The sequence below is a fragment of the Cloeon dipterum genome, chromosome 1 (assembly GCF_949628265.1).
Source record: "Cloeon dipterum chromosome 1, ieCloDipt1.1, whole genome shotgun sequence".
Classification (NCBI taxonomy): Eukaryota; Metazoa; Arthropoda; class Insecta; order Ephemeroptera; family Baetidae; genus Cloeon; species Cloeon dipterum.
In genome coordinates this window covers 17859867-17887536 of record NC_088786.1, presented here as the reverse complement: position 1 = coordinate 17887536, position 27670 = coordinate 17859867, and the positions used below count along the sequence as shown (strand labels likewise).

At 40.9% G+C, this 27670-nt stretch overlaps 1 protein-coding gene across 2 annotated transcripts in view; it reads right to left on the bottom strand.

Moving 5' to 3' along the window:
* LOC135947768 (neural cell adhesion molecule 1-like) overlaps positions 1-27670 on the bottom strand; it is a 106509-nt gene that overhangs the window by 12842 nt on the left and 65997 nt on the right. For both annotated transcript variants that reach the window (XM_065496703.1, XM_065496704.1), the window contains exons 5-6: positions 12754-12888; positions 5374-5587 (exon numbers count right to left, since the gene is read on the bottom strand). In XM_065496703.1, coding sequence (XP_065352775.1) covers positions 5374-5587; positions 12754-12888 — 349 coding nt within the window. The remainder of the gene's footprint in view (positions 1-5373; positions 5588-12753; positions 12889-27670) is intronic.

Below are 27670 nucleotides of genomic sequence, written 5' to 3'. Positions count from 1 at the left end.
ATTGTCATACAAACTGCCGCTTTTTCTTCTCTTTTATATTCGGCATCCAACTATTTCTCTCTCTGTCTGAAAACACTAAATCATGACGTTTATGCTCTCCGTCCATTTGTACCAGATACTGCATCTCTGCGAGAGTTCGCGAGGCACAAAAACAAGCAAACCCGCGTGCGTGCCAAAGGTCATCCACCTACGTTCCGGGAACTGGGCAAATCGAAACCCAGTTTCTTTTATTTTGATTCAATTGATTGCCTTTTTTGCTCTCGTTGTATTTGTTTATTTGTGGCGAAATGTGGAAGATTGATTTTCATATCGCGTTGCGCACGCTTTTCGCAGCAACTGACGCTGTTCCGTGGGAAAGAAGAGAGCGCATAGTGCCCACAACATGAAGACAAATGTTTGTTTGCCCGCTGAATGAAAAAAAAACTGGATTGCTATTTGTTTTGCACTGATCTAAATCATACTATATGCTCTCGATTTTTCCGGTTTGGATGAATTCTTGTAGAATACATTGATGCCCATTTAATTTAAAAAGTAATGTTGTATCGTTATTTTACAATATTCAAGACCATCATGATAAAAGGGGCGAAATCAAATTTGACGGAAATATGAGTTCAACATTTTATTTATTTTGCTTGTTTTTTTTCCAATTAATCGATTTCAAAGAGTTAACCGTTGGAACATGACTGAATATTTTGGATTTATAAGTATTTTGTTTGCTTGTGCAATTCGCGTTGTCATTACTTGCACACCTTGCACATTTAAAAAAACAAAGAATTCAAAGATATTAAAATTTTTCCATGTATGCATTTTTATCTTGCAATCAAGCAAAACGATTTTCCACAGTGAAATTAAAAAAAGTCATTGTGCAAAACAACCGGATTTGATATCATCGCGTGGTCGTCGGAATAAAGAAAATTGATGCGAACGAAAGTATCCATTATCGCAATGCCTGCAGCGGACGAGCAATATCTCTTTTCGATCGAGGCAGTAATTGCATTTGCACATTATTCTCAGCACAACGAAAAAGCGATGTGCAGCTGCATGAGAATGCGTTTTAATCATTATTAACCGCGTTTTCCCGGCTGGAACAATCTCTGCCTTTATTTTACTGCCTCAGATGGGCGTCGAAGCATGCTACTTTCAGCTCACTGAGATTGCTACACTAGCCCTCATGCCGGGCGTTTTATTTCCTTCTGCACGACTTCTATTTTAATTAAGCTCGCAGATTTTTCCCTCCTCTATATGCCGGCACGACAAATTTGCCCAGCTGCATTTGTTCTTTTGACGATGGCTTGCGCGGAACGAGGTCATCGCAGCGTCGCCGCCATAGCTCTCACACACCAGTTTATTGGAGCGTGGATAAAGTGCAAATAATAAAAAGGGAAAAGGAGAGAATGAGAGACGGACGTTAATGGCTCATAGTTGATATAATATGGGCACGATGAGATAAGTTTCGGTATTGGACTAGATAAATTTCCGTTGGAAATTTATTTTGAATAGAGAAATGGTCATTCTTTGTTTCAATTTTTTGGTTTAAATTTACTAGAATTATATAAGGATCAATTTCAGAAACACAATGTAGACTTGATTAGATATGAATAAATAAAATGCGTAAGTCTGCAGACGGGAATATCTAAAAAAACGTGAATAAATTTTGTTTGAAAGCCCTGTGTTCAAAACTGCCAAAATATGGCACCACAGTAAACTTACGTTATTTAATGCACTTACTAAATACTAAATCTACTTAGATTTAGGATTAAACCTTCTGATGTGCATTCTGTACTTAAAATGATTTATTTCAATGTGCTTAAATGAACAAAAATAGTTTTAGATTAAAAAATGATTTTATTGTGGATCAGCAGGGCAACTGTGCCCCATGCAACCACATCCAGAACACAACAAAAATATAACAAAGCAATTGTCTGTGTTAAAATATTTATAAATAAATAGGATGTACAGTTGCAGAATTAAGTCTGTAATGTCGATGCAATGTAAGTACAATATTTAAATCGTAAGTTGTGCAATCTATTGGTGGTTTTGATCACTAAAAGGGGACAATGCAAATGGTGACCACTGTTGGTCACATTTTGAAATTATTCACACATCTTCAATTTTGATGAAAATTTAAACTCACATCCCTACTCAAGATAGAGTAAGATATTGTCCCAAGATTATGTACGGCCAGGAAATTGAAATAAACTTTGAAAAGCTCATTGTAAACGAGAGACACTAACACAAATCTTCTTACTTTTCATATCTTGACGCGAGATTTACTATTTCCTAAAACCCCTTTAAAAATTAACTGTCCGGCTTAGAGTAATATTCCCCAATTCCCTTTGCGAAAAAATGGAATTTTAACATCAATTCTACTAGCGCATATGCATATATAAACTTAAAAAATTAATTTCCATGACGACTCCAATAGAAGTGAAATAAACAATGATCATTCGTGGAAATTCAAAACTACGCAATATCGGATGCGAAACCGCATATCATAAAAATTATTGCTGTATGCGTGATTCTGAGAATTATGTCAGAGCCGTAAATATACTCTTGTAATGCGCGTATGTTCTCATCTTTCGCAAATAATCCCGTGAGTTCTAAAATGTTCAAGTATTAATGAGCTTTGCCCTAGGAGGGAAAATAACGTGCAATATCACGGCGATGCCGTGGAAGCGAACCGGTCAAATAATCGACCGACGAGTGCGCGTTTGCTGGATTAAATTGGAACGTTCTGAAAGGTTTCGCTTCATATGCCGCGTGTAATCCTTTATATCTAGTCTATTGCTCGCAGGGCGGCTTTATTGATAAAACTGCCCAACGGTGCTGCATTAATTAGCACGCGCTCAATTTCATTGTCGTCGGCCAAGTATGTATGCCTGCCCACGATTAAACAGCTAGGCAAACCGATGAATATTCCCTCCTCTGTTATTATTTCAAATTGGCGGCCGCACGAGCTACAAAGGTCGCACTGCCGACGCCCAAATTCGAGGCCGAATCGATAGTTTGCACGGAATTGTTGTTGGATATTGGTGCCCTCTGGTCTCGCGTGCTCAAAAACAGTGGACATCAAAGACTTGTCAATGCCATGGAGTACCAAAATTTTTCATTTCATAAATTTCCCGGAATTACATTTCACTATGGCTCCCAGAAAATAGTATTTCAAAAAGAGTAGCTTTAGACCAGGCAAAGATTTTTCTTTATTGATCAATGTCGATTGATACAGAGCAAGAACCGAAATCAATACATATGAATTATTGCCTAAAATTGGCAGTTGACCATAATATTGTTAGTTTGAGTATTTTCTCTACATTGTGCAATAATCAAATAAATAAGAACTTGGTACAACAGTTAAATTTCAGATTTTTCCAAAGTATCGAAAATTTGAACGGTCTTCGCGATCGATCCAAGGGTGTATTATGAGCAAATTTCCAATTGGCGAAATAAATCCTGATTTTCAATGGGGCGACAGAGCTCATCCGCTTGATTAACTCGAGATCTTTGGAGTCGATTTACTCGGAAATTTAAGCGGCAACGTGGAAAAATATAAGCTTTTTCCATTTTTCAATTAATATTTTAGACAGTTATAGAATGATTTTTTATATTTTTCTCCTTTTCAATTTTAAACATCTAAATGAACTACAATTTGCAGCCTTCTCTGATGATCAAGCTCAAGTCGGTCTCATTGAACCGGTGTTAATCGTTCCTTCGTGTAGCTAGGGCAATTTTATTATATTATATATTTCTTGGTACGGATTAATATTCATTAAGCGCGCACGAGTCACTGAGCGCTCATAAAATTAATCAACAGCTGCCACCGGCTCGCTGAAAAGCGATGTAAAAATCTGTTACTATAGTCGCAGCGGGCCATTTTAATTTGCGCGAGTGCTTCCGCCACGGTTCAAATGTACATATGTACAAACTATTACAAGCGCTAAACGCCATGCATTTATGATTTGGTGCACGAGATATGCCTTCTTGCTGGCACGAGCACGCTGCGATAATACATGGCGAATGTTTGCTGTTTGTGAAGGTCTGAAATTTTTAGATAGTATTTTTCACACTCTATGAAATCACTTAAATGGGTTTTTATTGTTCGATTGTGATAAAATTGTTTTGACTTTGACACGTCATTTCAGATCAGAGCTGCTATTTTGTCACATATGAAATCCATAAATATTATGGGAGTAGAGTCATTTCAAAATCAATTAATAATTACTTATTGAATTTGAATTTCGTAAGAGCTAACAATAAGATACTTTAATTTTAATTTTAGTATTTCTAGATGATTCTTCAAAAGGGTACCACTCCAGTATATAAAGCATAGAAATTTATGTATGTAGTACGCAAATCAGTATTCGCGTTTGGCTGTATAAAATGTCAAATGCGCTTCAAACGAGCTCGTTCGTTTCAAAACTAGCTCGACAATTATTAGCGAGCTCTCGCCAGTTGAAAATTACGCTCGTCGGCCGACAGCGCAAATAGTGCCTTCCGCCACGACTCGACAGCCTCTCTCGCTCGTCGATAAATCGCGTCATGTAGGCGAGCACATGTGAGCCGAAAGGTCATGCAAGTTTGCATAATGCGGGCCGAATTATACGGCAGCCGGCGGCGGCACACACGTCGGACGAGCCGCGTTTATTTATCCCGCGACTGCTTAATACACAAAAACAGATGGAGTTTTCGCTGTCACGCCGCGCTGCCTCGGACACTGCAAGCGGCTCTGACTGAATTATTTAGCTTGTTTGCTGCCCACTGACACTGCACTCTTAATTTATGGTGCCTTTCCATTATTCAGTCCGCGCGCATTTTTGCCCCGCCTGAATGCTCAAACGCAAACAACCGCACCGTTGCTGTACAATTTAGTTGGTGAAATGACTCCATCCGTTTCTGGTTTTAACTAAATAAACGGACATTAACTATTTCATCCAGCACTTTGGGTTTCCTCTTTTTATAGGTCATAACGTGTTAATGTTTTGCTGCGCAACTAGCAATAATTCAGATATTTAATGGAATTAGAGACATACAAAAATAGTCTACAATCGGTTTCATACATCCAAAATTTGAGAATATTCATCTTTTTTTTTGGAGGGGGGGGGGAACTTATAAAAATCATTGCGGATTGTTCTTCGCTCAGAATCAAGTTTTTTTTTAGAAAATCAGCTGGAGCTGTATCTCTAATTGTAAGAAATTTTAGAATTGAAAATACAATTCTTTCAAGCCGCTTTTTAATACAATTTCCTGACTCTGTCATGACTGGCAGCTGCATCCAAAATTAAATCCACCCTCGGAAAGAGCCCCATCCACCCCTCTGCTTGGTGCAGCGTGTCGACGAACCATAAGTGGAGCAGACAGAAATGTGTAATGGCTTACCTTCAGAGACGAAAACATAAATGGATGCTGGCTCCGTGTTGGAAGCGCTGCAGGTGTAGTTGCCGGAGTCGGTGTCGTGGGCGTCACGTATTATGAGGCGGCTGTGCGTCTTGGGTCCTGGCTCTGTCTCCACGGAGATGCCGCCCCTCGCGGTGTCGTAGTTGATCATTCGGTCGTTGTGATACCAAAACACGTACTGCGGTGGAGACGGGCTCTGCGGACACCAACGCACACCAAAGTCTTAGCAGAATTAATTACTACAGACGCGCAAAACTGACACACAACCATCTCGCCACCGGCTAAATCGAAAATGTGGATATCATAACGAACAGCTCCCGTGAGTGCTGGAAAATTGCGCCACTTGAAGTGTCAGCATGAGGTTAAAATGGTTCAAAGTTCGGGACTATTGGAGGTTCAGAAAATTCGTCTGAATGATGTGGATTACCTGGACTTAAATATATTAAAAATTTCATAAAAAAGCAGCAGTCTCGACCGGAGTGGGAAATAATACGAGTTGTGTATGCACACATAGTAAAACAAGAAATTTGTTATGTGGTCGGTATGTGCGAAGGCAACAAAGTGGCTTACTCTCGCACTATATAGCAATGTGTGACGTAAGTCTGGGAACGTGGACACGGGGTCAAAGGCACTCGAATAATGCACCGCTCCTATCACCATACGAGCGAAGCAGAGAGAGAGAGAGAGAGCTGCCACGCACGGCAGGGAAGGGGACTCTCGGTGCAACAAAAACGGCTCTGACGAACTGCCGCTGGCTGCCACAGACACATTCTACCTGTAGTAAGTACTTCACGTGTTCACAGTGTGTATTGCAGGCCCCGCGTAACGAGTGCGACAGACCCTCTTCCTGCGACGAGAGGGTGGCGAAATGTTTGCGCTTCCGTGAACATTCCCGTGTTTCAACCAGCATTTATATGGTGTAGCGTTGTCTAAGGGTTATTTGAATTTGCAAATTTTGAGCATAGCAAAACTAAATTTAATTTTTTGGGACACTAAATCTAACAATAGCTTTTTGCAACTCTCACAGTGCCTTATCTGGGCAGTTAGGTGGGGCATATATTTTCTCAATTTTTCATTGGATAAATTGCAAATTTGTTCAAAAGGACATAGGGATTTTTTGATTATGTTCAATAATTTTTGGGTCTTTTTGTGCATGCTGGAAATTGAACTCTTACCAGAGCAATAAAATTGTAAAAAATAAAATGGTTCTGGCCAAAATGCCGAAATCATAATTTTTTAAACCATTTTATACAATGTAAATATATTTATTCCTAGTCTAGATATTTGTCTGCTACGTAATAAGAATCTTTCCTTCTTGAAAAAAATAAAATGATAAATACAGATTTAGTTTCTTTCGGTTTCTTTCTAAATGGCACACCAACAGAACGCATTTCCTTTCCTTGTTTCTAGACAAAGTCAAACAAAAATAACGTGCTAGGAATAATTGAATTGAAACATTCCAGGAGGTACAATTCAACGGCTGTGAATGTCATTTAGCGCAAATGCGGACGCAACAAAATCAAGAGCAGCTGCATTGCACGGTGCACCTGTTTCGAGCCGATTATGCAACCCGCTCGTCACATGCACGGCGCGGGTTGCCTACACAAACAAGTCGCGTGACCAGTCGCACCTGCCCTCGCCGTCAAGTGTGTGTTTGTGTGTTGCGACACGTTCGATAGCTGCAAAAGCAACCTGCGGACACAATGCACGCGGCGTCAAACTATTATGCAACGGTCGGTGAATCGAAAGCGGCAAAGTCCTTTGAACGTGTGTGTTTTGAAGTCTGCTTTCCTGACGGTCGCGATTTGCAAAATAACACACACATGTCACAATGCAGAGCTGCGTTTTCAGCTGGAGTTCTGATTGGTCGGCTATTGAAGCGACCAGAAATGACAAAATTTACCGTCAATGAATGTACAGCGAAGACTTTTTTTAACCAAAAATTGTTTCACAATTTGCGTGTTTGAAGCCACCAACAGATGGCGTCACTGTATACGTGCGATTTTAAGGAACTAAATTCTGCTGCTCTAAGTTGTGCACTCAAAATGATTTCTTTTGGGGTGGTTTAGGCCAAAAATTAGTTCATAAATTTTAGAAACGTTAAAGAAACTCTGGAATAATGTTTTTGACTGTGTTAATCGGCTCCTGAGGATTGAATTAGAAAAGGTAGCCAAATCACTAGGTCGAAAAATCGGCGCGACGAGTCGAAAATCGGTGGAAACGTGAATTCCGTTACTTCAGCGATTGTTGGTGTTAACCTAGTAACAATTTCCACAAGAACGCCGATGACTAATCAGAGAAGCGCAGGTTCTCTGATTGGCTTTTTGACGTAGCGTCAGCTAGCGCAAAAGATTCAAGGGACCAAGGTGGCTGCTGCTACCTTGTCGCTTGCGTTGGCTGTCGCTGTCATTGCCAGCGCAGTGTCAAATAACCAATAAGGGAACCACTCGTTCTCTAATTGGTTTCCAGAGTTCTTGTGGCACTTTTTGCTCGGTTCAAACCAAAAACCGCTAAAGTAACGGTTTATACGTTTGACCCGATTTTCAGCACGTCGTGTAAAATGGAGTAATTAGGTTGGCTAACTTAATTTGACCCTCAGCAATCGATTGGCACTTAAAAAAAGTTAATACGAAAGCTACTTTAATTAAAAACATTAAAAAGTAAACAATTGATTACCTTTCTTCGCCAATTGGCTCGACTAATTTTTTTCGGCACTTTAAGAGATTATTTAAATGAAGAATCACAGTGTCAGGATTGAATAGCAACATAAGCGCATTAAACTTTGAAATGAACGATGCAAAATTATTTTCCTGCTTTCAAAGACCTTCCCAGTTGGAAAAAGTAACAGTTTTTTTGTTGTTAAAATTCACTGTTTTTAAAACTGGAGTTTAATGCTTTGTGAAAATCTAAAAGAATCATTTATAATATTCCAGCATTAAAATGGGCACCTTCCTCGTTAGAGATGGATTGAGTTGCGTGGAATGTAATGATGAATCAGGCCTCTCCTTGAATATAATTCTGAAGCAATCGCATCCATGCCGCGATTTATTGTTCTGCAGAACTCCATCAGCGTTGCACGGTAACATTCTTTTCCATTGCACGTGCTAATTTATTGTTGCCAGAAGCGTTTATCCGCGCGCACACTCTCGTCAGCAGCAGCGAGACGCTAGAGAGCTAAATCGGAGCGAGCACATTTTTCCATTTGCATCACCGAGCGCGCGCGTGTGTGTGTGTGTCGGAAAGCGGATTGCTAGGATCAAAGGAAAATTTGCATGCGGCATTTCGAAGGCTGCATTTTCATTTATGCAGATGGAGCGCGCGCTGTGAGCGGGACACGCGGCTGGCGGCCGGGCGGACAAGAATGTGCACAGCGGCACTTTGTTTTAATTCGCGTGCATACGTAAGGCCCTGTTAGGTCTCTGGTTCCGCATGCCCGCGTTATTAATGCAGAGCAGCCAGTGCAAACAAAGTGCCGGCAAGCCGGCCGCGGGTGCTGCAAATTCACTCCACTAAATTATGGTTTCGCTGGCTGCTGTGACTTTGTACTCGCTGGAAATTGCATTCGGAGCGGGTTACGCTGGTTTGCTCGTTAACCTCAAAGGTCTTTTGTTCTTGTTATGAAAACTCGCTGCAGCAGGTATTGAATTTTTCAAAAGAGGCACGCCAGTCAAACTTTTGCTTGCACAGTTGTGACTCGTCTCAGCGCAATCGAGAATTATTCTACAATATTCTTGTTGTGAATCGGAAATTATGTCAAGTGCCTAGAATTTAAAGTGAGGCTGTGCTAGAAGTCGACCGCAATATCTTATATGTCTTTCATTTTGTATTACAACATCATGAGAAATTTTATAGAAACTGTATATAAAATTTCATAAATAATAAAATGAAGCGCAACATCGCTTTGATCCTATTCCTAAATTGTTAGAACAATGTTTTACAACTAGTTTTTTTATTGCACTGTCAAAAAATAATTGTTTGAATTGTATCAAGTGAATAGTAACATTTGCTAATAGGAAATGTCAGATCTTTCAGCAGCACTTCAAAAACCTCCAAACATTATTGGATTTTGGATTCTAACATTGAAAGTTTAGTGCACGCAATGCGAGCCAACGGCTTGGATAAAACTTAAATATTCTAGAAGAAATATTATTTTTAGTATATCTTATCAGGAAAATTCATTAAGATTAACTCAGCAATCAAAATGTTCTTGCGCAATCACAAGTTTGTGTGATCTTTTGTTTTTGATTAAATTTCACTGACAGGAAAGCCCATACAATAATGAAATGTTCATAGACATTTCTACAAATTGAAAGCCAATCATGTTTGGTGCAGAACGTTGCCTGGAGTATAATTCATGCGAGTACAATACTCACTCAGAACGGATTAACAGAACTATACCCAACTCAAGATAAGCAAAAGCTAATTAAATTAAAATACATAACTGTCCCGGTTGAAAAGTTAATCAAAGCAAGGCATAAAATTAAAGCTTGCATAATGGAAATTGGATTAGAGGCAGCCAGCTGGCTCGTTTGCAGAGTAAAGTGCACGACTATGCACAAATTTGCTTTTGTGCCGCTGCATCATTTATTTATATGCATCATGCTAGGTGTGAGCGCAGCTTCGCCTCTATCTTATGTTTGCACAGACGCAATATGCGGCTCAATGCCTCTGCAAGCAAGTCTCCCCAGCGATCTGGCTCCTGCATTTGAATAAATAATCGTATAGTCGACAGCATTGCATCGGGCGCGTAATTATTGTGCATTCCGAGGCAAACTCTCATCCACTTTGCCAGAAACTTGTACCAACCAGGGAATTCAACCCGTTTATTTGCAAACGTGCCTCTTTCCGTTCTAGCCTTGTAGCGAACGAAGCACTTGGTTTTCTTAATTAAAGTGCGTCTGGTGAGTATCAACAAAAAAATGATTCCTCTAACAAGATTTCCAGCAATTTAAACTGTGACCTGGAAATATTTTAGCTCTTTCCCAATTTCCAAATAATATCTAAGGTATATATAATATTTAAATTAATTTTATAATTCTGTAGGACATATCCACTTTAAAGGACCCCGAAACCACCTAATAAAGTTGATCAAACCCATTGGGCATTGAAGGTCTTCGTGATCTCCGAGCACGAACAAATTGAAATTTTTAGAGGGCTGTAAGAATCAAATTGCAAACTCATTCGTGGCCCCTACTTGCTAGCAATCAAAGGGGCTCATTTTGTCCAAAGCGTAAAAAAGCTATAAAACACGAAAACAGTGCACGCATTCCGATCGCAATCTGCCATTTGCATAAACAGCAGCATCAACTTCGCGGAACAAATTTAGCATTCTTTTAGTGTTTTTTCTGTCGGCTTGATGTGCGCTCGCCAAGGGCCATCAAAAATATTTCAGTCTAGTCTGCTGAATGCTGCAAAAGTGCAAAGGTTTTGTTTCCACTCGGTATGCCGGTGGAAAGCAACAAGGGTCCAAAAGTGGTGGTGTCGAGAGATGGTGTTTGATGATAGTGCATGTTTGCTTGTTTGCCGGATTAAGCATCTCTGTGGAGCACGCTGTCGTCGAGCCATCCAGCAGCACCTTATGCCGACGAGTTTAATGCTCTCGTGCTTTCTGTAGGCCACTGCCGTGCACGCTCTAGATAGTAATAATCATAATGCACGCGCACAGGGTGCGAGCAGGCGCTTTAATTAATACAACGGGCGCGCTTACGAATGTCTCCATTGCAACGCACGGCATATATGCATATGTTCCTGTGACGCATAACGCGTGAAATGTTCTCTAGAGCAACACCAGACTGCAAACACACGCATTTTCTAGATCGATGAACTGAACCTTGAACTGACGAAATGTCTCAGTGAGTTTTGCCGCCTCTGCGGTTTTCAGGCTGTATAAACGCTGAGTTATGATGATTTAGAAAGTAAGTGCCGAGTTCCTGTCAAATGGATATTGACAGATTTCAAGTTGAGCAGACTTCCGGCCGCAACAGGAATGCGTGTGCAGGAATCTCTTCAAACAAACTAACTAATTTCAATCCTTGCCACTGGCTTGTTAAGCAATGTTCAAAATGAGAAATGTACGATCTCAGCTAGAATTAGAATGTAACCACCACTCGTCAAGCTTTTCAGCCTGAGTGAGTGGTATGTAGAGTGAGAGAGGGCTCGTGTTGTTTTCCGCCTACCCGCTTCCTAAGTGGCCTCTCTTCGTTTTAGCATGCGAAAGTGTGATTATACGGGGACAAAAGCCGCGAAACTTTGAACCACGCAGGTGATGCACGTGGGGGTACCAATGACGCTCCCTCTCCACCCCCAGTCGCGCATTGGGCCGCGGTAAAGCAGAGGCCCTGCGCTCTCACTTTGTTTAATTAAAATTTCTGCAGTGTCGCGTGCGTTCCTTTGAGGCTTAATTTTTTGTAGCGAATATTCAGGGGCTATCCTCGGGAGAAATGCAGCGCGCACGGAAACACAGAGTCAAACATGGCGTCGGCGTGCCATCAAATTTCGCTGAGAGCCCAAAATTATAGCAGATTCCGACGTGCCGGAATTTCAAAAACACCTGATATTTTTCGCGCTTATTTTACACGCGTGGCTATCGATCCGGCAGCACTTTGTCAGACTAACTAAGGGCTGTTGCACCTCCGGTCGCATTAGAACCAACTTGCACGTCGTGGGTTTTGCCGCGCAGCTAGAGGTGAGAACTTTGTAATTGATTACGTTTTAATGCCAATCAAATGCGAGGTGTACAATCGGAGGAAACTTTGCTAGCTCTGGCTAATTACCCGCGAGGCCTCTAATTAACCTGACACGCGAATTGAATGGCAACGAGGAAAGTGTGCATGCAAACTACGCTGCAAAATCACTTTTATTACAAAGCATGTCCTTCAACAGCAAAGCAGGAAAGTTCTGATGGTGAAAACTCCAAGCTCCAGTTAAAATTATATTTAATGAAATATGAATCAGGAAAATTCCAGTTTAATCTGGTATATCAGATCTCAAAAAGTTATAGCAATACATAAGTAAATCTTATTATATCCCGCATAAACCATTGAATTAGAGATAAAGGGCTTTTCTAATTACATTAATCTGAGAGGGCAATTCGTTTAATTATATGATACAATGATAAACTGAAGCTGAAACTACAGTTGTTTCCGTAAGGGAATTAATGGAATAAAGACTATACTTTTTGTAAATTTTGCAAGGTCTTAATATAAAGTAAAATTACATGCGTTAACGAAATAAATCCATCCATGTCTAGTAAAACGCTAGATTCAAACACTCGCAATGATTTTCATCAACAAAATCAATTGAAAATGATCAACCGTGTCATTTATTTAAACGATTCAAAATTAAAATGAAGAATAAGCTCACCTTCTCAATGATGCAGACAAGGCTGATAGTGCTGCCAATGTCGACGTGGTGCTCGCCGTTGCCGAGGATGAATGCCTCAGGTACCACAATGTGCAGATTGACGAAGTGCGACATGATACCAGTGCCCGTTGACACCTGTAACACACAAGTGCCGCATCTCGTTAATTACTCCCGATCGTTCCAGGGACCAATGGCCCTTAATGAACACGCCAGACAACCCCCAATTAAGTGGGCTTGCAACACGCAGCCCTCATTCCGATTCGATTTGCCATGCTCAATTGATTGCGATCTCGTGTGTATCGACGCTGGCTGTTGCAGCCATTAATGATTTTTCAACCCCAATACATTGCTGTCATCTGCCGAGATATCGCTCTTAATATATATTTAAAATCTCACATTTAAATGTAATGGCATGTTTGAAATAAATGTTGGAAAGAAAAAAGGTCACAAATAAATTAAACTAGATTTTTCAAGTTAATGAACAATTTTTTTCTACTTAAAAAAAAAGATTTGCTCTCAGCATTTCTGCTTCATGAAGCATTAGGGAAGTTCAAACTAAACTAGTAACAAGAAATTAGCGGGAAAGTTGCTCGTTTGGGAGAGAAATTCGAGTTCTTCAAAGGAAAACAAATACAGAAATTCGATATTTACCCATCTGTTGGGTCGGGAAATTGAAATAGTTGAAATTGAACCCTTAAGGGCATTTTCGGTAAAATCTTCTGCATTAAAAATGAGAGCTGTTCCACCAACACTAGTGATTTTTAACAACAACTGAATATGCGGAATCGCTTTATTAATAGGGATTCACAAACGACAATAATAAACAATTAGACCCCAGTTTACGTAGAAAAAAATGATTCAAATATTGTTTAGTCTTGCCTTCTCGTGATCAATAATTATTTTAATTGATTTGAGTATTATGTGTGTAGCATTTTCCACGTTAAAATAAATTTAAGAGGGCTTGCCAGTTGATATCACGTGTACCGTAATGTTGCCGAGAGGCTTTAATGTAGCACATCAAGTCAGCTGCTTTTAACGAGTTGCCCATTTTACCGAGAATCACCATGAATTATGCACGAGCCGCGAGTCCTTGCGCGCCGCGTCAAAGGCAACAACTCATTCCGGTATGCTTGGCGCCAAGCTCAATTATTTCCTCGCGCAATTTGAAAAGCTAATTTTCATAACACTTGCGTTCAAGATTGAGCCGCTTTTCCCCGATAAACTGCTTGTAGCGCGGCTTTGCCGGTGAATTCAAATCAGCGCCGTTTCCTTTTCGCGGCCATAAATCATCATCAGCACACGTGCGCGACGTCTTGAGCGAGCAGATCGCTCGGTGACAGCCGGCCAAGTATTTCTGTGCCACGACGTACGACCTCTGCCGGCATGAATGCAATAAAAATGGCATCGATCGTCCGGTTTAAATGCCAGTTTGTGGCTACACACGAAACGAACGACAAGCAAAGGGCTGCGCCACGACCAAAACTTTTTCATTCACCGCCGTCACCGGGAGAGAAGCTCCGCTCAACTGACACGCCGTTTATTTCATAACAAGTTGAATGCCACCCGACACAGAATATACAATTCAAAGTATAAGCACACGTGCCACATTTGAATGGTTTATGGCGACACAAAAGAGTTCTGAGGTAGATTTCAAGGGGTTACGACCTTCCAAAGGGAAGAAAATAATCGTTCTAAATTTTATTGTGAGCCATTTCCCGGGCTTAAAAGCACAAAATTCAATAAAGTGGTTGATATGAGGGTAGATGAAAGGGTGAATATCAAAGCAAAAATCTTCTTTCATTTGAAGCATGGGAACTCACGAAACTCGGAATTTAATATTTTGCTAATTGGAACATTTTCCTCACAAACCACACTCCGTTGGAAAGGACGCATCGAGAGGAATCAAAATAAAGTAAAAGAACAAGTACAAATAGTTTTTTACTTTTTTTTACCAAATTGGCAAGAATCTCAATTTACGGTTTTGCTTGATCCTTTTTTATTATTGGCTGTACTGACATAAATTTCAGCTTATTTCCTTGAGCAATAGATTGAATCTATGGTTTGGTTTTTGCACGACTTGTAAAATAAAAAAAAAAGATGAGAAAAATTTACTAGTCAGTCTAAAGCTTGTTTTTTACTGTTTCTGTGCAATAACGATTAAAGTGGATTTATATAAGTAACAACTTAAATTAGTTTCAACCGTAATATCTATGATGTGGAATAACCAAATTAGGGAACCTAAGTAAAATTATATTTTCAAGTTTGTCAAGTTTCTGAACAAAATGAACGTTTAGTTAACGATTTTTCGTTTGAATTTGAATCGTACCGTCGCAATCTAACCAACGGTGTGTAAATTATAAGCAAAATTTTCTATCTGGCGAAATAAAATCCTGATTTTCAATGAGGATACAGTATTTGATTAACAATTTGCCAACTTTGGAGTTGATTTTATCAGAAATTTAAAAAGCAACCTGGAATTTTTTTAGTTTATCTTTTTACTAACTTCTAGGGAATATTTAAGGTAACTTTAGGCACATTTTTTCAGATTGTTAAAGTACATCTTAAGATAGGGGAGCTTGTTATACAATGTAGTGGTTCTGCCATTCCCCCGTACTCCCGTTATATATTCATATTTAATTATACTGTTAGCCCAAAACAAAGGTTCACAAGTCAAAAGTGTGCATTTCAATATTACATTAGGAGAACCCCCACGCCACCTTGTCTAGAAATTTACAAGCTGAGTAAACCTTGAAGGTTGCCACCGGAGATGAAATGCGTTTTTAATGAAGCTGCGAGAACAAAAGTCGGCTCAGAAACGATCCGCGCGGGAGCAGCTTGGCAAATCTGGCTTATTTCGCGAGTTGCGTGTGCCGACCGACAGAACAAAAGGTGCGCGTGGGGAGCATCGGGTTGTTCGCGTTTACCCATCACAAACATGTGTTCGCAGTGCAACCAATAGTGCGGCTGGCGAGTGCATTAATTCCGCGATAAGCTGTATAAGCAGAGAGGATGCGCGACTTGGCACCGGCCGGAGAGCATAAAGGGAGCCGGTATCAGTAGCGGGCATTAAAGTTGCATATTACACGCGCAGGTTATTCCTCATGAGGGACACATCGGCGTGCCAGCCTAGCCTAGCTCCGGACCGGAGCGACACGCCGTCAGGAATAAAAACCCGACTCCCAGGCGCACTTTGGCGAAATAAAAGAAGAAAGCGGCCACACTGCGCGGACGAGTGTAAGAAACTTTTACGTGTACGCACAACCTGCAGACGGCGAGTTTAAATAATTCTCGCTGCGTGTGAAATTTCGTCGGCGCAGCTCTTTTGCAAGATTTAGACCCTGGCGGAATATAAGCAGCAAGCGGGCGCGCGGGAGTGTGTACGAGAGATAATATAACAATGGCTGCTCGTGCGCACGTGTGTGTACATACAGCTATGGCGAGAGAGAGGGAATGAGAAATGATGACGATAAATATTAAGGTTAAAGAAAAGCTAAGGAACTGGCTGGTATTGTGCGACCTGACGTCGTACCGGAGACGCGCCCGCTCGCGAATTTCGCCGACATTTATTTTGCACGACGCGCATTACGCCGGTACACGAATGTTGCTCCGTTCCTGCCTGCCATCAGCCAAAATTTTACTACACTACACGCGAGCCGGCTGTAAGTGAGAATGTGCTTCTCGCTATACACAAAACTATGTATGCGGCCGTCAAAAGAATGGAGATTAAGCTCTGCCGCTTGAGTGTTCTTTTCCCAACCTGCTGCAAGACATCAGCATGATTGCTTTATAATTTATTTATACCCGGGGATTAAGGCCTTTCGTGCGTATGAGAGCAGAAGTTGAAGCCAGCTTTGATGCTTGGAGATAATACTATATTGTGCGATAATTTACATTTTTTTAACTACAGCACGAACGAGGCTCTTGGAAAATTTCCTCATAGCTTTGGCTAGATCACTAACATGACTAGGGCTGTCAAATTTAGACGGTCGACTATTTTTTCAGAGCTTCCAATCGTTGCAAATGATCTCGAATCATGCAATTTTATGCCATTTGCACCATACTTAAAATCATCTAAACCATCTATAACTGCCAAAACCGTCTAAATTGGCTAAACACTATGGTGGCTGCCGAAAGGTGGCGCTCTCTCCTCCCCTGGCTGCCTGAGTATATCCGTGTTAACCTTATAAGCAGTTATTCAAAACTCGCAGATAAACGTGTGCGGTAGCAGCAAATATTGCTCCCTTGGCCGCACATTTAGGAGTTCGTTAACCTTGCAAACATAGGAACTTTGTAAGTGATTATTTCAGTGAACAATATTACTATTCGTGATTTGTGAATTTAGTTAGTTGATATAAGTGTATTTATTACAGTACGAACCCTAATTGACGAATAATTGAACTACCTCGATTGTATTGCCAATATTGACAACTCCCTTTTTTAGGGGTAAGCTTATGTTATTATCTATTCCGATGTGTTTCATTTATTGAGTTATTATTTTGTTCTTGTCATTTTTATATATATTATTTTAATAATGGACAACGGCCTTTTGCCTTTTTAAAGTGTTTAGTTTTAACATTCTTTTCTATGTATTTATGGAATTTATTATATTCTTTCAGACCAAATAACGGCAAATACAAATAAAGGCATTGCAACAATTTGTGGGGTTTGACTTATCTCGACGCATTCCCCATAACACCATGAATAAAAAAGACATTTTTTTCACGCTCGGAAATATTTCCACTGTTTTTATTTAAAAATATATTCCTCAGCTGAGATATATGCCAGCACGCCTAAAACAGGCACATCGATCATCGTCGGAGGGAACAAATATTGGACCTCTCATTAGCCGCAGCAGCAAATCCCTTTTTTCCCTCGACAGCTGGGCTATTCTGCAGCTGCGATAATGACTTCGGACGATTGGCTTCCTCTGCTCTGTGTGGCGCGCGCGGAGGAAATGAAGCGGAGCCGCCGGAGGGTGTGAATTCGCGCAGCCTGCTATCTATGGACGAGCGGGGGCGACGATGGCGATCAAGATCAACCGCGCGCCCACTTATTGAAACTTTACATCGCTGCTCGCTCGGCCCCGTTGGCACAAAAAGTAGGAGCAAAAAAGTGGCCGGCCATTTGCATAATCAATATACCGTATGAAATTTGATAGCTCTCTCTTTCTCTCTGCTCCTAGCCCACGCACATCGGCGCCATTGTATGTGCAAATCGTCAATTTTTGTTTCATCCAGCCTGCCAGAGTACTGGATTTGGCGCCCTGTCGGTCATAATGCGGGAATGATGCCGCCGCCGCCGACTGACTTATTCATACGTGCGCATTTTTCTTGCGTTGCAAACTTTCGCACCCCTTCACCCTCGCCAAGGACGGCTAACACATTGTTTGAGTGAGATGAAGTTGCCGCCAACAGGGAGAGAGAGAGAGAGAGAGAGAGAGAGAGAGAGAGAGAGAGAGAGAGAGAGAGAGAGAGAGAGAGAGAGAGAGAGAGAGAGAGAGAGAGAGAGAGAGAGAGAGAGAAAGAGAAAGATAATAAACTCTTCCCCAGTGGCACACGACACCTCAGCGCGTGAAATTCGCTATGTACATATTTAAGTGCTGCTAAGGTGCAGTTCATTAAATATGTAAGGTGGCGAACTTACTTTGTATGGGTTTTCAGCAGCTTTTGCAAAGATTGGCCCTAAATTTCAAGTCTTGGAAGAGATGAAGTGAGCTGATTTTTGATATATTTAAAATTAAATAAATACTCGCAATGCACCTGAATTAACTTTAAAAGTAAATCCTATCCAAGGATAATTTCACAGTTTATCTCTTATGGTGACCATTTAAACTATATTTGGAATTGAGCTCGAGAGCTTGATTCAAATGGAAATCGTTAGATATGACGACTGCAATCAAGAAAAGCTCCTCGGCAGCGCCGCCAATGATTTCCTTTGGAAATGGCAGCTTTTGCGTCCTGCAGGCGTCCGGAGGGGAGGTGGAGTAGAGATAAAAGGTAGTATTAGTAATAAAATGCCATCGCGGAACTAGCGTTATTAAAAGGATTCGAAATTGTTTTATCAATACGCCGGAGAGCTAAAAGCCACGGGCGTTGCCGGGTTGTAAGGCGGCCCTTCTCGCCTGCTGCACACAATCGACAATTTGAATGGTAATGGACTATTTTATAATTCAATGAAAAGGGCTTTCTGCAGGCGGAGCGGGCATGTAGCGCGCGCCGGCGAAATTAGCACTGGCTAAATTATTAAGGCAGTCATTAAACGCGATGTGAAATGTTTTTAGATAATGTGGCTGCGCGCGCGTGAGTGGGATGATGATTATAATTTAACATAAATGGTGTGCGCACTTCATCTGCCGGCACGCGCAGTAATTTATTTATTGCTGCGGTCGAACACGAGCTGAGTCATTTGTCCTGCTTAAAAAAAGAGCAAAAGCGGCTTACCGAACGCCTCCTACTTTCCAGACGCGGAATGATTTGTTTGGGTTGTAGCGCGAAAAAGTATGGAGTATTTTTAAATAAAACAGAGGGCAATGACTGAAATGTATTTTAATTGGTGACTCTAGTTAGCTGGTGATCTGATAATGGTTAATTTGAATAATAATCCCTACATTGTGCAATTATAAAATAAGGACAGTTAAATTTTAAAAAAGCCTAATTTTTGTTTAAAAAAATCATAATTTTAACAATATTTTATTTTTTTTCTGTTGTTGCTTGATTCAGATTCCTCTTGTTTTGATTTATCCAACGATTTGCTAATGAATGAGCTGTATATTTCTTCTGGCGAAACAGTGAGTAGCTTGCAAAATTTGGAGCCGATTTCCTCAGAAATATTAATGGCAATCTAGGATAATTTCAGCTCTTTAACAATATGCAGAGAATATTTTATTTAAAGATACAAATTATTTTATATAATTTTGCAGTAGATAAATATCCGCTTTAATTAAAGAAAAGAGCTGCTTGAAAAGCATGTTGCCACAAAAAAAGGCAATTAATTATCAACCTCTCCAGCTGCAGTTTAATCTTGAAAGACGTCTAATTCAATTATGGCATGGAACTTTATAAAACAAAGTTAAATTAAAAGAAGGGCAGTTGGGGAGAAACAGCGATAAAATCACAAGAAGTTTCGTCTTTGGCACTCTAATAATGGCGACGCGTAAGACTTGCGTCATAGACTGCACACGCAATTCCGGCTCTTTGTTGTTGCTTAAGTCACGGGTCAACGGCCTCGGCCGTCCGGAATTCGGCACCCCCCTGGGCTTTGCAGCCAATTTGGCCCGAAATTTCTGGTGCACTCCAGCGGGCACTCGTGAATGCAGGCGCCGGGTAATTATTTAATGCGCCGCGCTTGATACACTGCTAATTAGGGTTTCGATTCCCCGCGGACCCCGGCCTAGACTCATCAGGCCGGCAACAAACCACCCCCACCATCCCTCCTTGCACCACTGCCGCCGCTGCCGAGATAAAGCTCAAGACGGAGCAGCCTGAAGAATTGCCGCAGGGACACGAGATGCATTAGGCCGATTGGCTCGCTCGCAATCGTTCTTAAATCGCCGATCTTTGCCATCTTTCGACCTCAAGAGGGTGCACTGAGCGAGACGACCGCTCGCTAAATGATTAGTTTCCCTGGAATTCAGTGAATTGGATTTAGGAATGCAATCAGGCTTTTGCGTCCTCCTTGAAATGACGACAATGCTTCAAATTCTTGGAAAGAGGAATCCATTGGGCGAAAAGAAAGAGAAGCTTTTTAACAAAGCGAAGATTTATTAATGACAGGAAACATAAAACTTGTTCATTTTAAAGATAAGATGTACAGAAATTATGAAAAATCCTATTGTCGTTTGGTTGAAATTCTCTCTAATAATTGGGGAAGAGCTAAAATTTTCCCAAGCTATGCCCTTTAGATTTTCGAGAAAGTCTGCTGCAAAGTTTGCCTCATAATCAAGAGGAGATCACTGTGCCCTTATTGAAAATCGGGATTTTTATCCCCAGAAGCGAAATTATTTGCTAATATTTCATCCACCGTTTGAAATAATATCGCAATGCGAGGAATCAAGCGAAAAATCATTGACAAACCGGTTAAAATTAAACAAAATCTGAAATTTAACTGTAAAATTAATTAAATGCATTGCAGAGATTAACTGTGGCTAATTTCAACAAACAAAAGACTCAAGTGTAATCAAGCAAAAAAATGAAATAATCTTAATTGTTGGCCTGCTGTTAAGCTCAAAATTAATGAAAAATAAAGCTATATTTGATCTTTTGCTCAAGCTGCAAAAATTTAACACCGTCGATATTCAATAAAAAATCAATCTAAATAATAAATTCAGTCTATACCCTGAGGTTTCTCTTTTGTGAATAAGAAAACTACCAGCAAATAAAAACGTGGGAAACCTCTGTGCATGTTTACGTTTCTTACATTTGTAAATAGCGACATGGAACTTAAATAAATCCCTTCCCGTGTTACATAATAAAAGAAACCTCCAAGGCAATCGGGAAATAAATGAGTAGCAAGAAGAATTCAAAATTATGTCGGCAAAAAAGCTCTGGAAGTGATTTGCTTGAGCACGTGAATTGCATCAGCAAACAAAGCTGGAACTCGACATTGTTACACGCGCCTTTTTTGCTACCTCGTTTGCAATTTCTCGTGTTTGCCGCTGAAAAGAAGGTATGGTGCGCGTTACTACCATTATTGTTATCATCTCATTCTGCCGTTCCGTCCGCGCGCAGCGGCTCCGACGCCGTATTAAAAGAGCTATCTCGCTGATGGCACCGAGGATTAGATGAGCGCGTCCTACTTTCTTTGTCTCGCGCGCAATCCTACACAAGCCTATTAGTAGTTTGGATGGCGATGTATTGCTGCTGCTGCTTCTACTGCTCCAGCGGCGAGCTCCTTTTTCCACAGTGCGAGAATTAATTAGCCAGATCACAAAAACCTCGCAGGAGCAGGTTGCCGACTTTTACCGTGAAGAGGATGTCGTCTCTTGTCATTAACTCAGGGGCGGCACCAACTACATTCCAAAATTTTGTGATTTTTTTATTTATTATTTCTCAAAAGCCGTTTATTTGTCAATAAATATTTGTGATCAAAATATGCTGCAATAAATAGTCGATTTTGGCATATTTCTTTGTGGCCTAACTGACTATAGTTTAATATAACTAAAAGAGCATGGGAATTGTTGCTTACGTCAGCTCAATAAAATTTACACAGAATTCTTGGTGACCTTTTTTTCTTTCTCACATCATGCACTCTCAATAACTGAAATATACGAAATGTAGCCGGTCCCTCGTAGCCATGACAAATTCAAAAGAACGGTGGAGAAAAAAAATTCTCGGAGAAGTTGGCGCACGCGGCAAAAAACAATTCTTTTCCGCGTTCGCCCCTGGCGCATCTTTCGTCGTCAGTCAGGCCACACTACCTTTCCGCTGGGGCAAAAAGCATGTAAAGCGAGTATATATATAAGGTCGGAGGAGTCTCGGAGGAGGCATATAGAGCACATTGCGACAATAGCACCCGCCCGGGACCAGCTAGTGATGCATAATTAATGCAAACTCACGCATACAATTCTATCCACGCCGAGCGTTTTTCCCCTCTGCCTTTCGCTCCATGTACGCGCTTTTTCCGCCCTCTCGCAACTCGCAACCCGTGCATGAACGCGCTCGCTCGCAGTGCGCAATTTGAAACTAGCGAATGTGTAAGTATGATAACGGCCGGCCTCCAATCGTTTGTGCAGAGAAATGTGTTTATTTGCGCACTAGTTGGAACAATGCGCGCAACGCGACCGTTGGAATGCTTTCACTATTTTTTGCAGAGCAACACAAATGTGTGCGTTCGCTGATGCCGTAATTGGTTGCGAGGCCCGTAAAGAATGGTTCTTTTCCGCCGGCAAATAGTAGTGGCCGGCGCTGATTGTGCATGGGTGAAACATGAATAGTTTTACAACCGCAATGCGTACGGGAAAACGGAAAACAGATACTGCGAAATTCTCTCGCTACTTATTTTGTTTAAATGCAACAGATCGTGAAATTTGGGTTTGAATTGCGCATTCCCTTTGCGGAAAACAGCGTATGATTATGATATGTGAAAAATTGATAACTTAGGTGGTTTTCTTTGTTAGGTTTTTCGTTAAACAAAAACAAGGAAAATCATCTTTTGAGCACATGGTAAATTTCAAATTTCAAATTTCATCCTAATGAATAATTCGTTTTTATTTCGAACAAGGAAAAACTCTGTTTTGCACCAAAAATAAAATCTCGTCTTTCCTAAATATTGCTTCACCAGATGCGCACGTCATCATCGACAGATTGCGAGGAAAAATATTTGCGTTCAATATTCAGTATCGCACAATACATGCGAATGTGATGCCGCCAAACACACATCGGGCCGGGCTATTCAATTATTTCGTGCCATAAGCTGCGCTTGAAGCGCCAAGTCTTTATTTTCTCTGTCCGCACGCGCACGCATCGGTTGCTCTCTATCCGTGGCGCGCGTTCGTTGTGGCAAAATTTTCCTGAAGATTCCAATTATAGATAATATTTCGTCACCGCGGGAACGCGAGCTCACTCGCAGGCCGCATTTCCAGTTTCCATGCACCTAAAATATTCGCAATTTGCGCGATAAAAGGGTTGAACCGAGCCAAGCATGGCTTCAGGCGAAAAGCGATTTGCACGCGCGTCTTTTGTTTAAACCAGGAAGAAGAGGCTTGGATGGTTCGAAATGTTAAGGAGATTTCCTCCTCGGTTCGAGGAAGTTTGCTATTTGGTAGAAGTCGTCTTGAACTACAGTTCTGTAGCCGCATTGCATGTGATACTTATAAAGAGATTACAGTTTCTGCAAGACAAGTGTTCGATTTACTAAAAGGCATCGCATCATTTAAAATATCTTCACAAACTAAAATAATAATTTCTTATATTTTCGTCTCATCTACCATACCAATCGATTACCTTGTCACGTTACAAGATTAACAAAAAAATTAAATTTTCCAGAATATATTATTTAAAATTAAATTTTAAAATTTTAAATTCAAAATAGACACGCAATTGCATAATTTTTGGAGAACAATAAGAGAAAACATTAAAAAGTAATTAAATCAAGATCCACCATCTTTTGTATCCTTACTGCAAATTAGTTTTAACGGACCGCTTCAAACGGAAGTGTGAATGTGGTGCTCTCATTCTCCTCTCTGAAGTTCGCAGCTTGCGGCAAAACAACGAGAGCTTTTTCCTTATCAAATGGCAAAATGCGTGGGTCCCCATATTTCCTGATTAGCCGCATTCATCTCGCCGGCGAGTTTAACACGATCCCTCGGGGCTGATATGAATTATTAAAAAGTTTGCTCGAGAGTGCATTAAATTTTTGTGTTTAATTTATGCGTTCATATTCGGCAAGCAGGTGCGAGAGAGGAAACAAATCCAAAGGGGCTTTTGTGAACACGCGCAGCTTCTTGTAATTTAATTTCATTATTTATAAATCAGACGGCGCGGCGCACGTGTCCTGAGGGAGCTGCGAAAAGTAATTACGCCAAAAGAGCCCTCTTCAACTTGGCACCGGCATAAGAGCAACCTTTTGCCTATGGCAAGGATGGCCCACTTTTTTGGAAATAATCGCATCAGCCATTGGATGTTGAGACTCCTTGGCGACCTTTAATGCACCAAGTTTTTTATTAGTTTCAGCACAAACTTGATACAGCACACGAGGTGGCGGCTGTGTGGAAACTTCGGCTACAATTAATTGATTACTATCTGTATTAAATTTTTGGCTACTCAACCTTTCCTTTTTGCATCAAATATTTACAATCGTCTGCGTTAAGTTTTCATGCTGTAAATGAGTCCATCATAAATATTGAAGTGGACCTTCATCAGGCACCAAAATGACCAACACTTTAAATTGTTAGCACTGGCCATAGTGGTTCATTGAATTTATTGTTCGTGAACATTAGCATCAATTCATCACTACAGTGTATATTAATCAAATCAGGATCAAATAAACGTTTATTTCATAATTTTCCCAGTGTCTCGAACAATTAAACGGTTTTCTTTGATTTTTCGCCGATTTTCTCGACGGCAGCTTAAAAATTGTTTCAGTCTTTCACATTTTTTCATAGAATATTTAAGGTAAAGATAAAAACAATTTTTCAGAATTTTGCAATAATTACGGAAATGTCAAAGCGATGCAGTATATCACAGCTTGCGTGATTCAGCAAATTCGGGAGTCAAACAGAATTAATAATCAAAAGAGGGCAGAAATAATCCAGGGAAAGAGGCTGAAGAAACTAATTACCTTAATTAAAAACGCTATCAGCCGAGATCAAAAGCCTTATTAGCAGCTCACAATGGCGCTGCCGTCTCTAATTTCCACCATGCAGCGCCGTCCCTCTTTGGCTCGGTTGCGGTCGTTAATGAGCTCTTTTGCCAAAAAAGCAGAAAAAAGGCACTGGCCTCACGTTCGTTTTCTTTCCTTTTGCGCGCTCTCAGGTATGCAGCATTCGTCCTCTTTCTCTCTCTCTCTCTCTCTCTCTCTCTCTCTCTCTCTGCTCCAGCGCCGAAAATGACGAGGGTTCTTTCCTCCCTCTTCCCTTCTCTCTCCCATGCTTTTCCACAGGCTATGCTCGTCGTAGTCACAACACACAGTGACAAGCGAAATGGAGTGGCGAAAGAAGCAGCCGCGCGGCATTCTTTTAATATAGTCCGTGTCACTTGCAGATGGAGGAAACATGCTTGACGTCGTGTGTGTGTTTGCAACTGTAATATAGCAAACGTATGAACCTTGCTCGGAAGTCGCGCTCCTCCTTTGGTCTCGCGTGTCGCAACACGGACAGACTTGCATTAGGTCTTGGCGTGTTTGTTTGAGTTGCAGCAGAGTGTGTTATTGAATTTTTTTATTCAACTGACTCTCTCGCAATCAATTTGCTCCAGGGTATTTCTTACGACTTTGTCGAACCTTTATTCTCTTCCCTGGAGGTATTGTGATATTGGATTTGTAAGCCTTGCAGCTCGAATTTATTGCATTTTTCTATATCTCTATAGTGGAGGATGAACATTGTGGTTGGAACACAATTTTACTAGCGAAATTATCGAAGAATTCGCTTTGTTGCAGTATAGAATGGAATTCTGGTCGTTAAATAAGTAGGATAAAAACTTATGATCTGGGTTTTGTTTGATAGTCACGACTCTAAGGTACTTAGCTAGTTGGGAGCATGCAGTTTTTAGCATTAAAATTATAAAGCGGAGAGCGTTTCCCGCTAGCCAGACAGCAAAAATAGCGTCAAAGAGAGGTACCGTATCCATTAATTCAATTATTTTAAATTAACTGGCCTGTTTGCTAGAGCTTTGAGCTGTTTAAGGCAATATTACTTGCAGTACTAAAAGGCAACGAGAGATATTTGAGCATTTGAGAGATCTGTTAATAATGCCTGCTTCGTTGTCATAGATAGCAAAACGTGGCTAATTTAGAGATTCAAATGCTCAAATAGATCAATTTGGCTGGTTTTCGCACCTTCAAGCGGCTTTAGGGACAAATATCTGGTGTTGGTGCGAGGAGGCGAAAAGGCATGGCAAACATTTTACCCGTGCTCTTCTGTGGCCACTAGGGCCCCATGTTATCCGCTGGGCGGTGATATTGCGACCCTTTCAGCATAGAGCCTTCGGGAAATGCTGAGCAAAGGTTCGAGAAAGAATATTTAAATTAAGAAGAAAGCTGCGATATGCCTTTTAAACTAGGCCTTCACATTCACATTGAGCTGAACTTAATATTTTTCTCTAAAATAAATCATAAAAGCGGGCCCAGTATTCCCCATTAACTGTTGCAAAATCGAACAGAACGTTTAATCAGATGCCCACGCTTTATAAAATCTGGTTCAAATTTAGACTGAACAGCATAAGTTGGCAATTCACGGTTTACGCGTCGGAGAAGTTTGCGTTCGTCACCAAATCACGGATCAATTCTGCCGAAACACATTCGTTTACACGCGAGTGTATTGTAACCGAGAACATTATGTTCTGAACACGCACAAAGCTCTGCGGTCCATACTATGCAGTATTATTGTTCTGCAAGTTGGCAGTTGCCAACAATGTCGGTGTGTGCAGTGCTCGTCGCATGCTAATCCCGCGATAAATCGAACCAAGTGCTTGCTCCATTTGCATTTAGTGTCTCCCGGGAACCTTGACACGCCAATTTGCAGAAACAAGAAACTGGCTGGGTTGTTGAAACAGGCCTTGATCCACATTACTCGTATTGTCGCAGCGCAAATTTTTTTCAAAACTTTTTCTAATGCTCTTAAGTACTTTTCCGTACTTCTAATTTCCATTTTTTCTCCATAGAAAACTTACATTTACTATAAAGTAAAAAGAGTTACGACATGGGTTTAAAAGTTATGCTGGAACTTTTGTGCTGATGTGTAATGGCGTTTAACCTACTTGAAAATTTATTATTTAATGAGTTTGACAGTGCTACACATTACAGAGAAATTAATAAAGCGTCTGAACTTCTATGAAGAGATCATAGAAAAGTCTCATCTAGTAAAGCTAATTAGACTGTGAATATTCCTCATTAATGTAGAAGGGAATTCAAATAAGAATCGCTTCTGTTTTCTCCCAAGAACAAATAACACATTCCTGAACGACCGGTTCGCGTGATTTTCCCGAGTGAAAAAGCAGCGAATTTTCTCACTCGGCACAACATGTGCGGTGTAAACGTCTGCATAGTACGTATAATATGGGTCGGGGGGCCGCGTCGAGCATCGATCAGCGCGCGTGTTGCATACTTCACGGGCGCGCACGATGATAAATTATCTTTTTAACGCGCTTTAAAAGTCTTTTGCTGTTGGTGCCAGCGCGTCGTCGTTGTTGTTGTTGTGCATTATTATTTGCGAGCGCGAAATTTATTACTTAAGCTTCTTCCTCTCGAGCCGCGCCCGACGCTT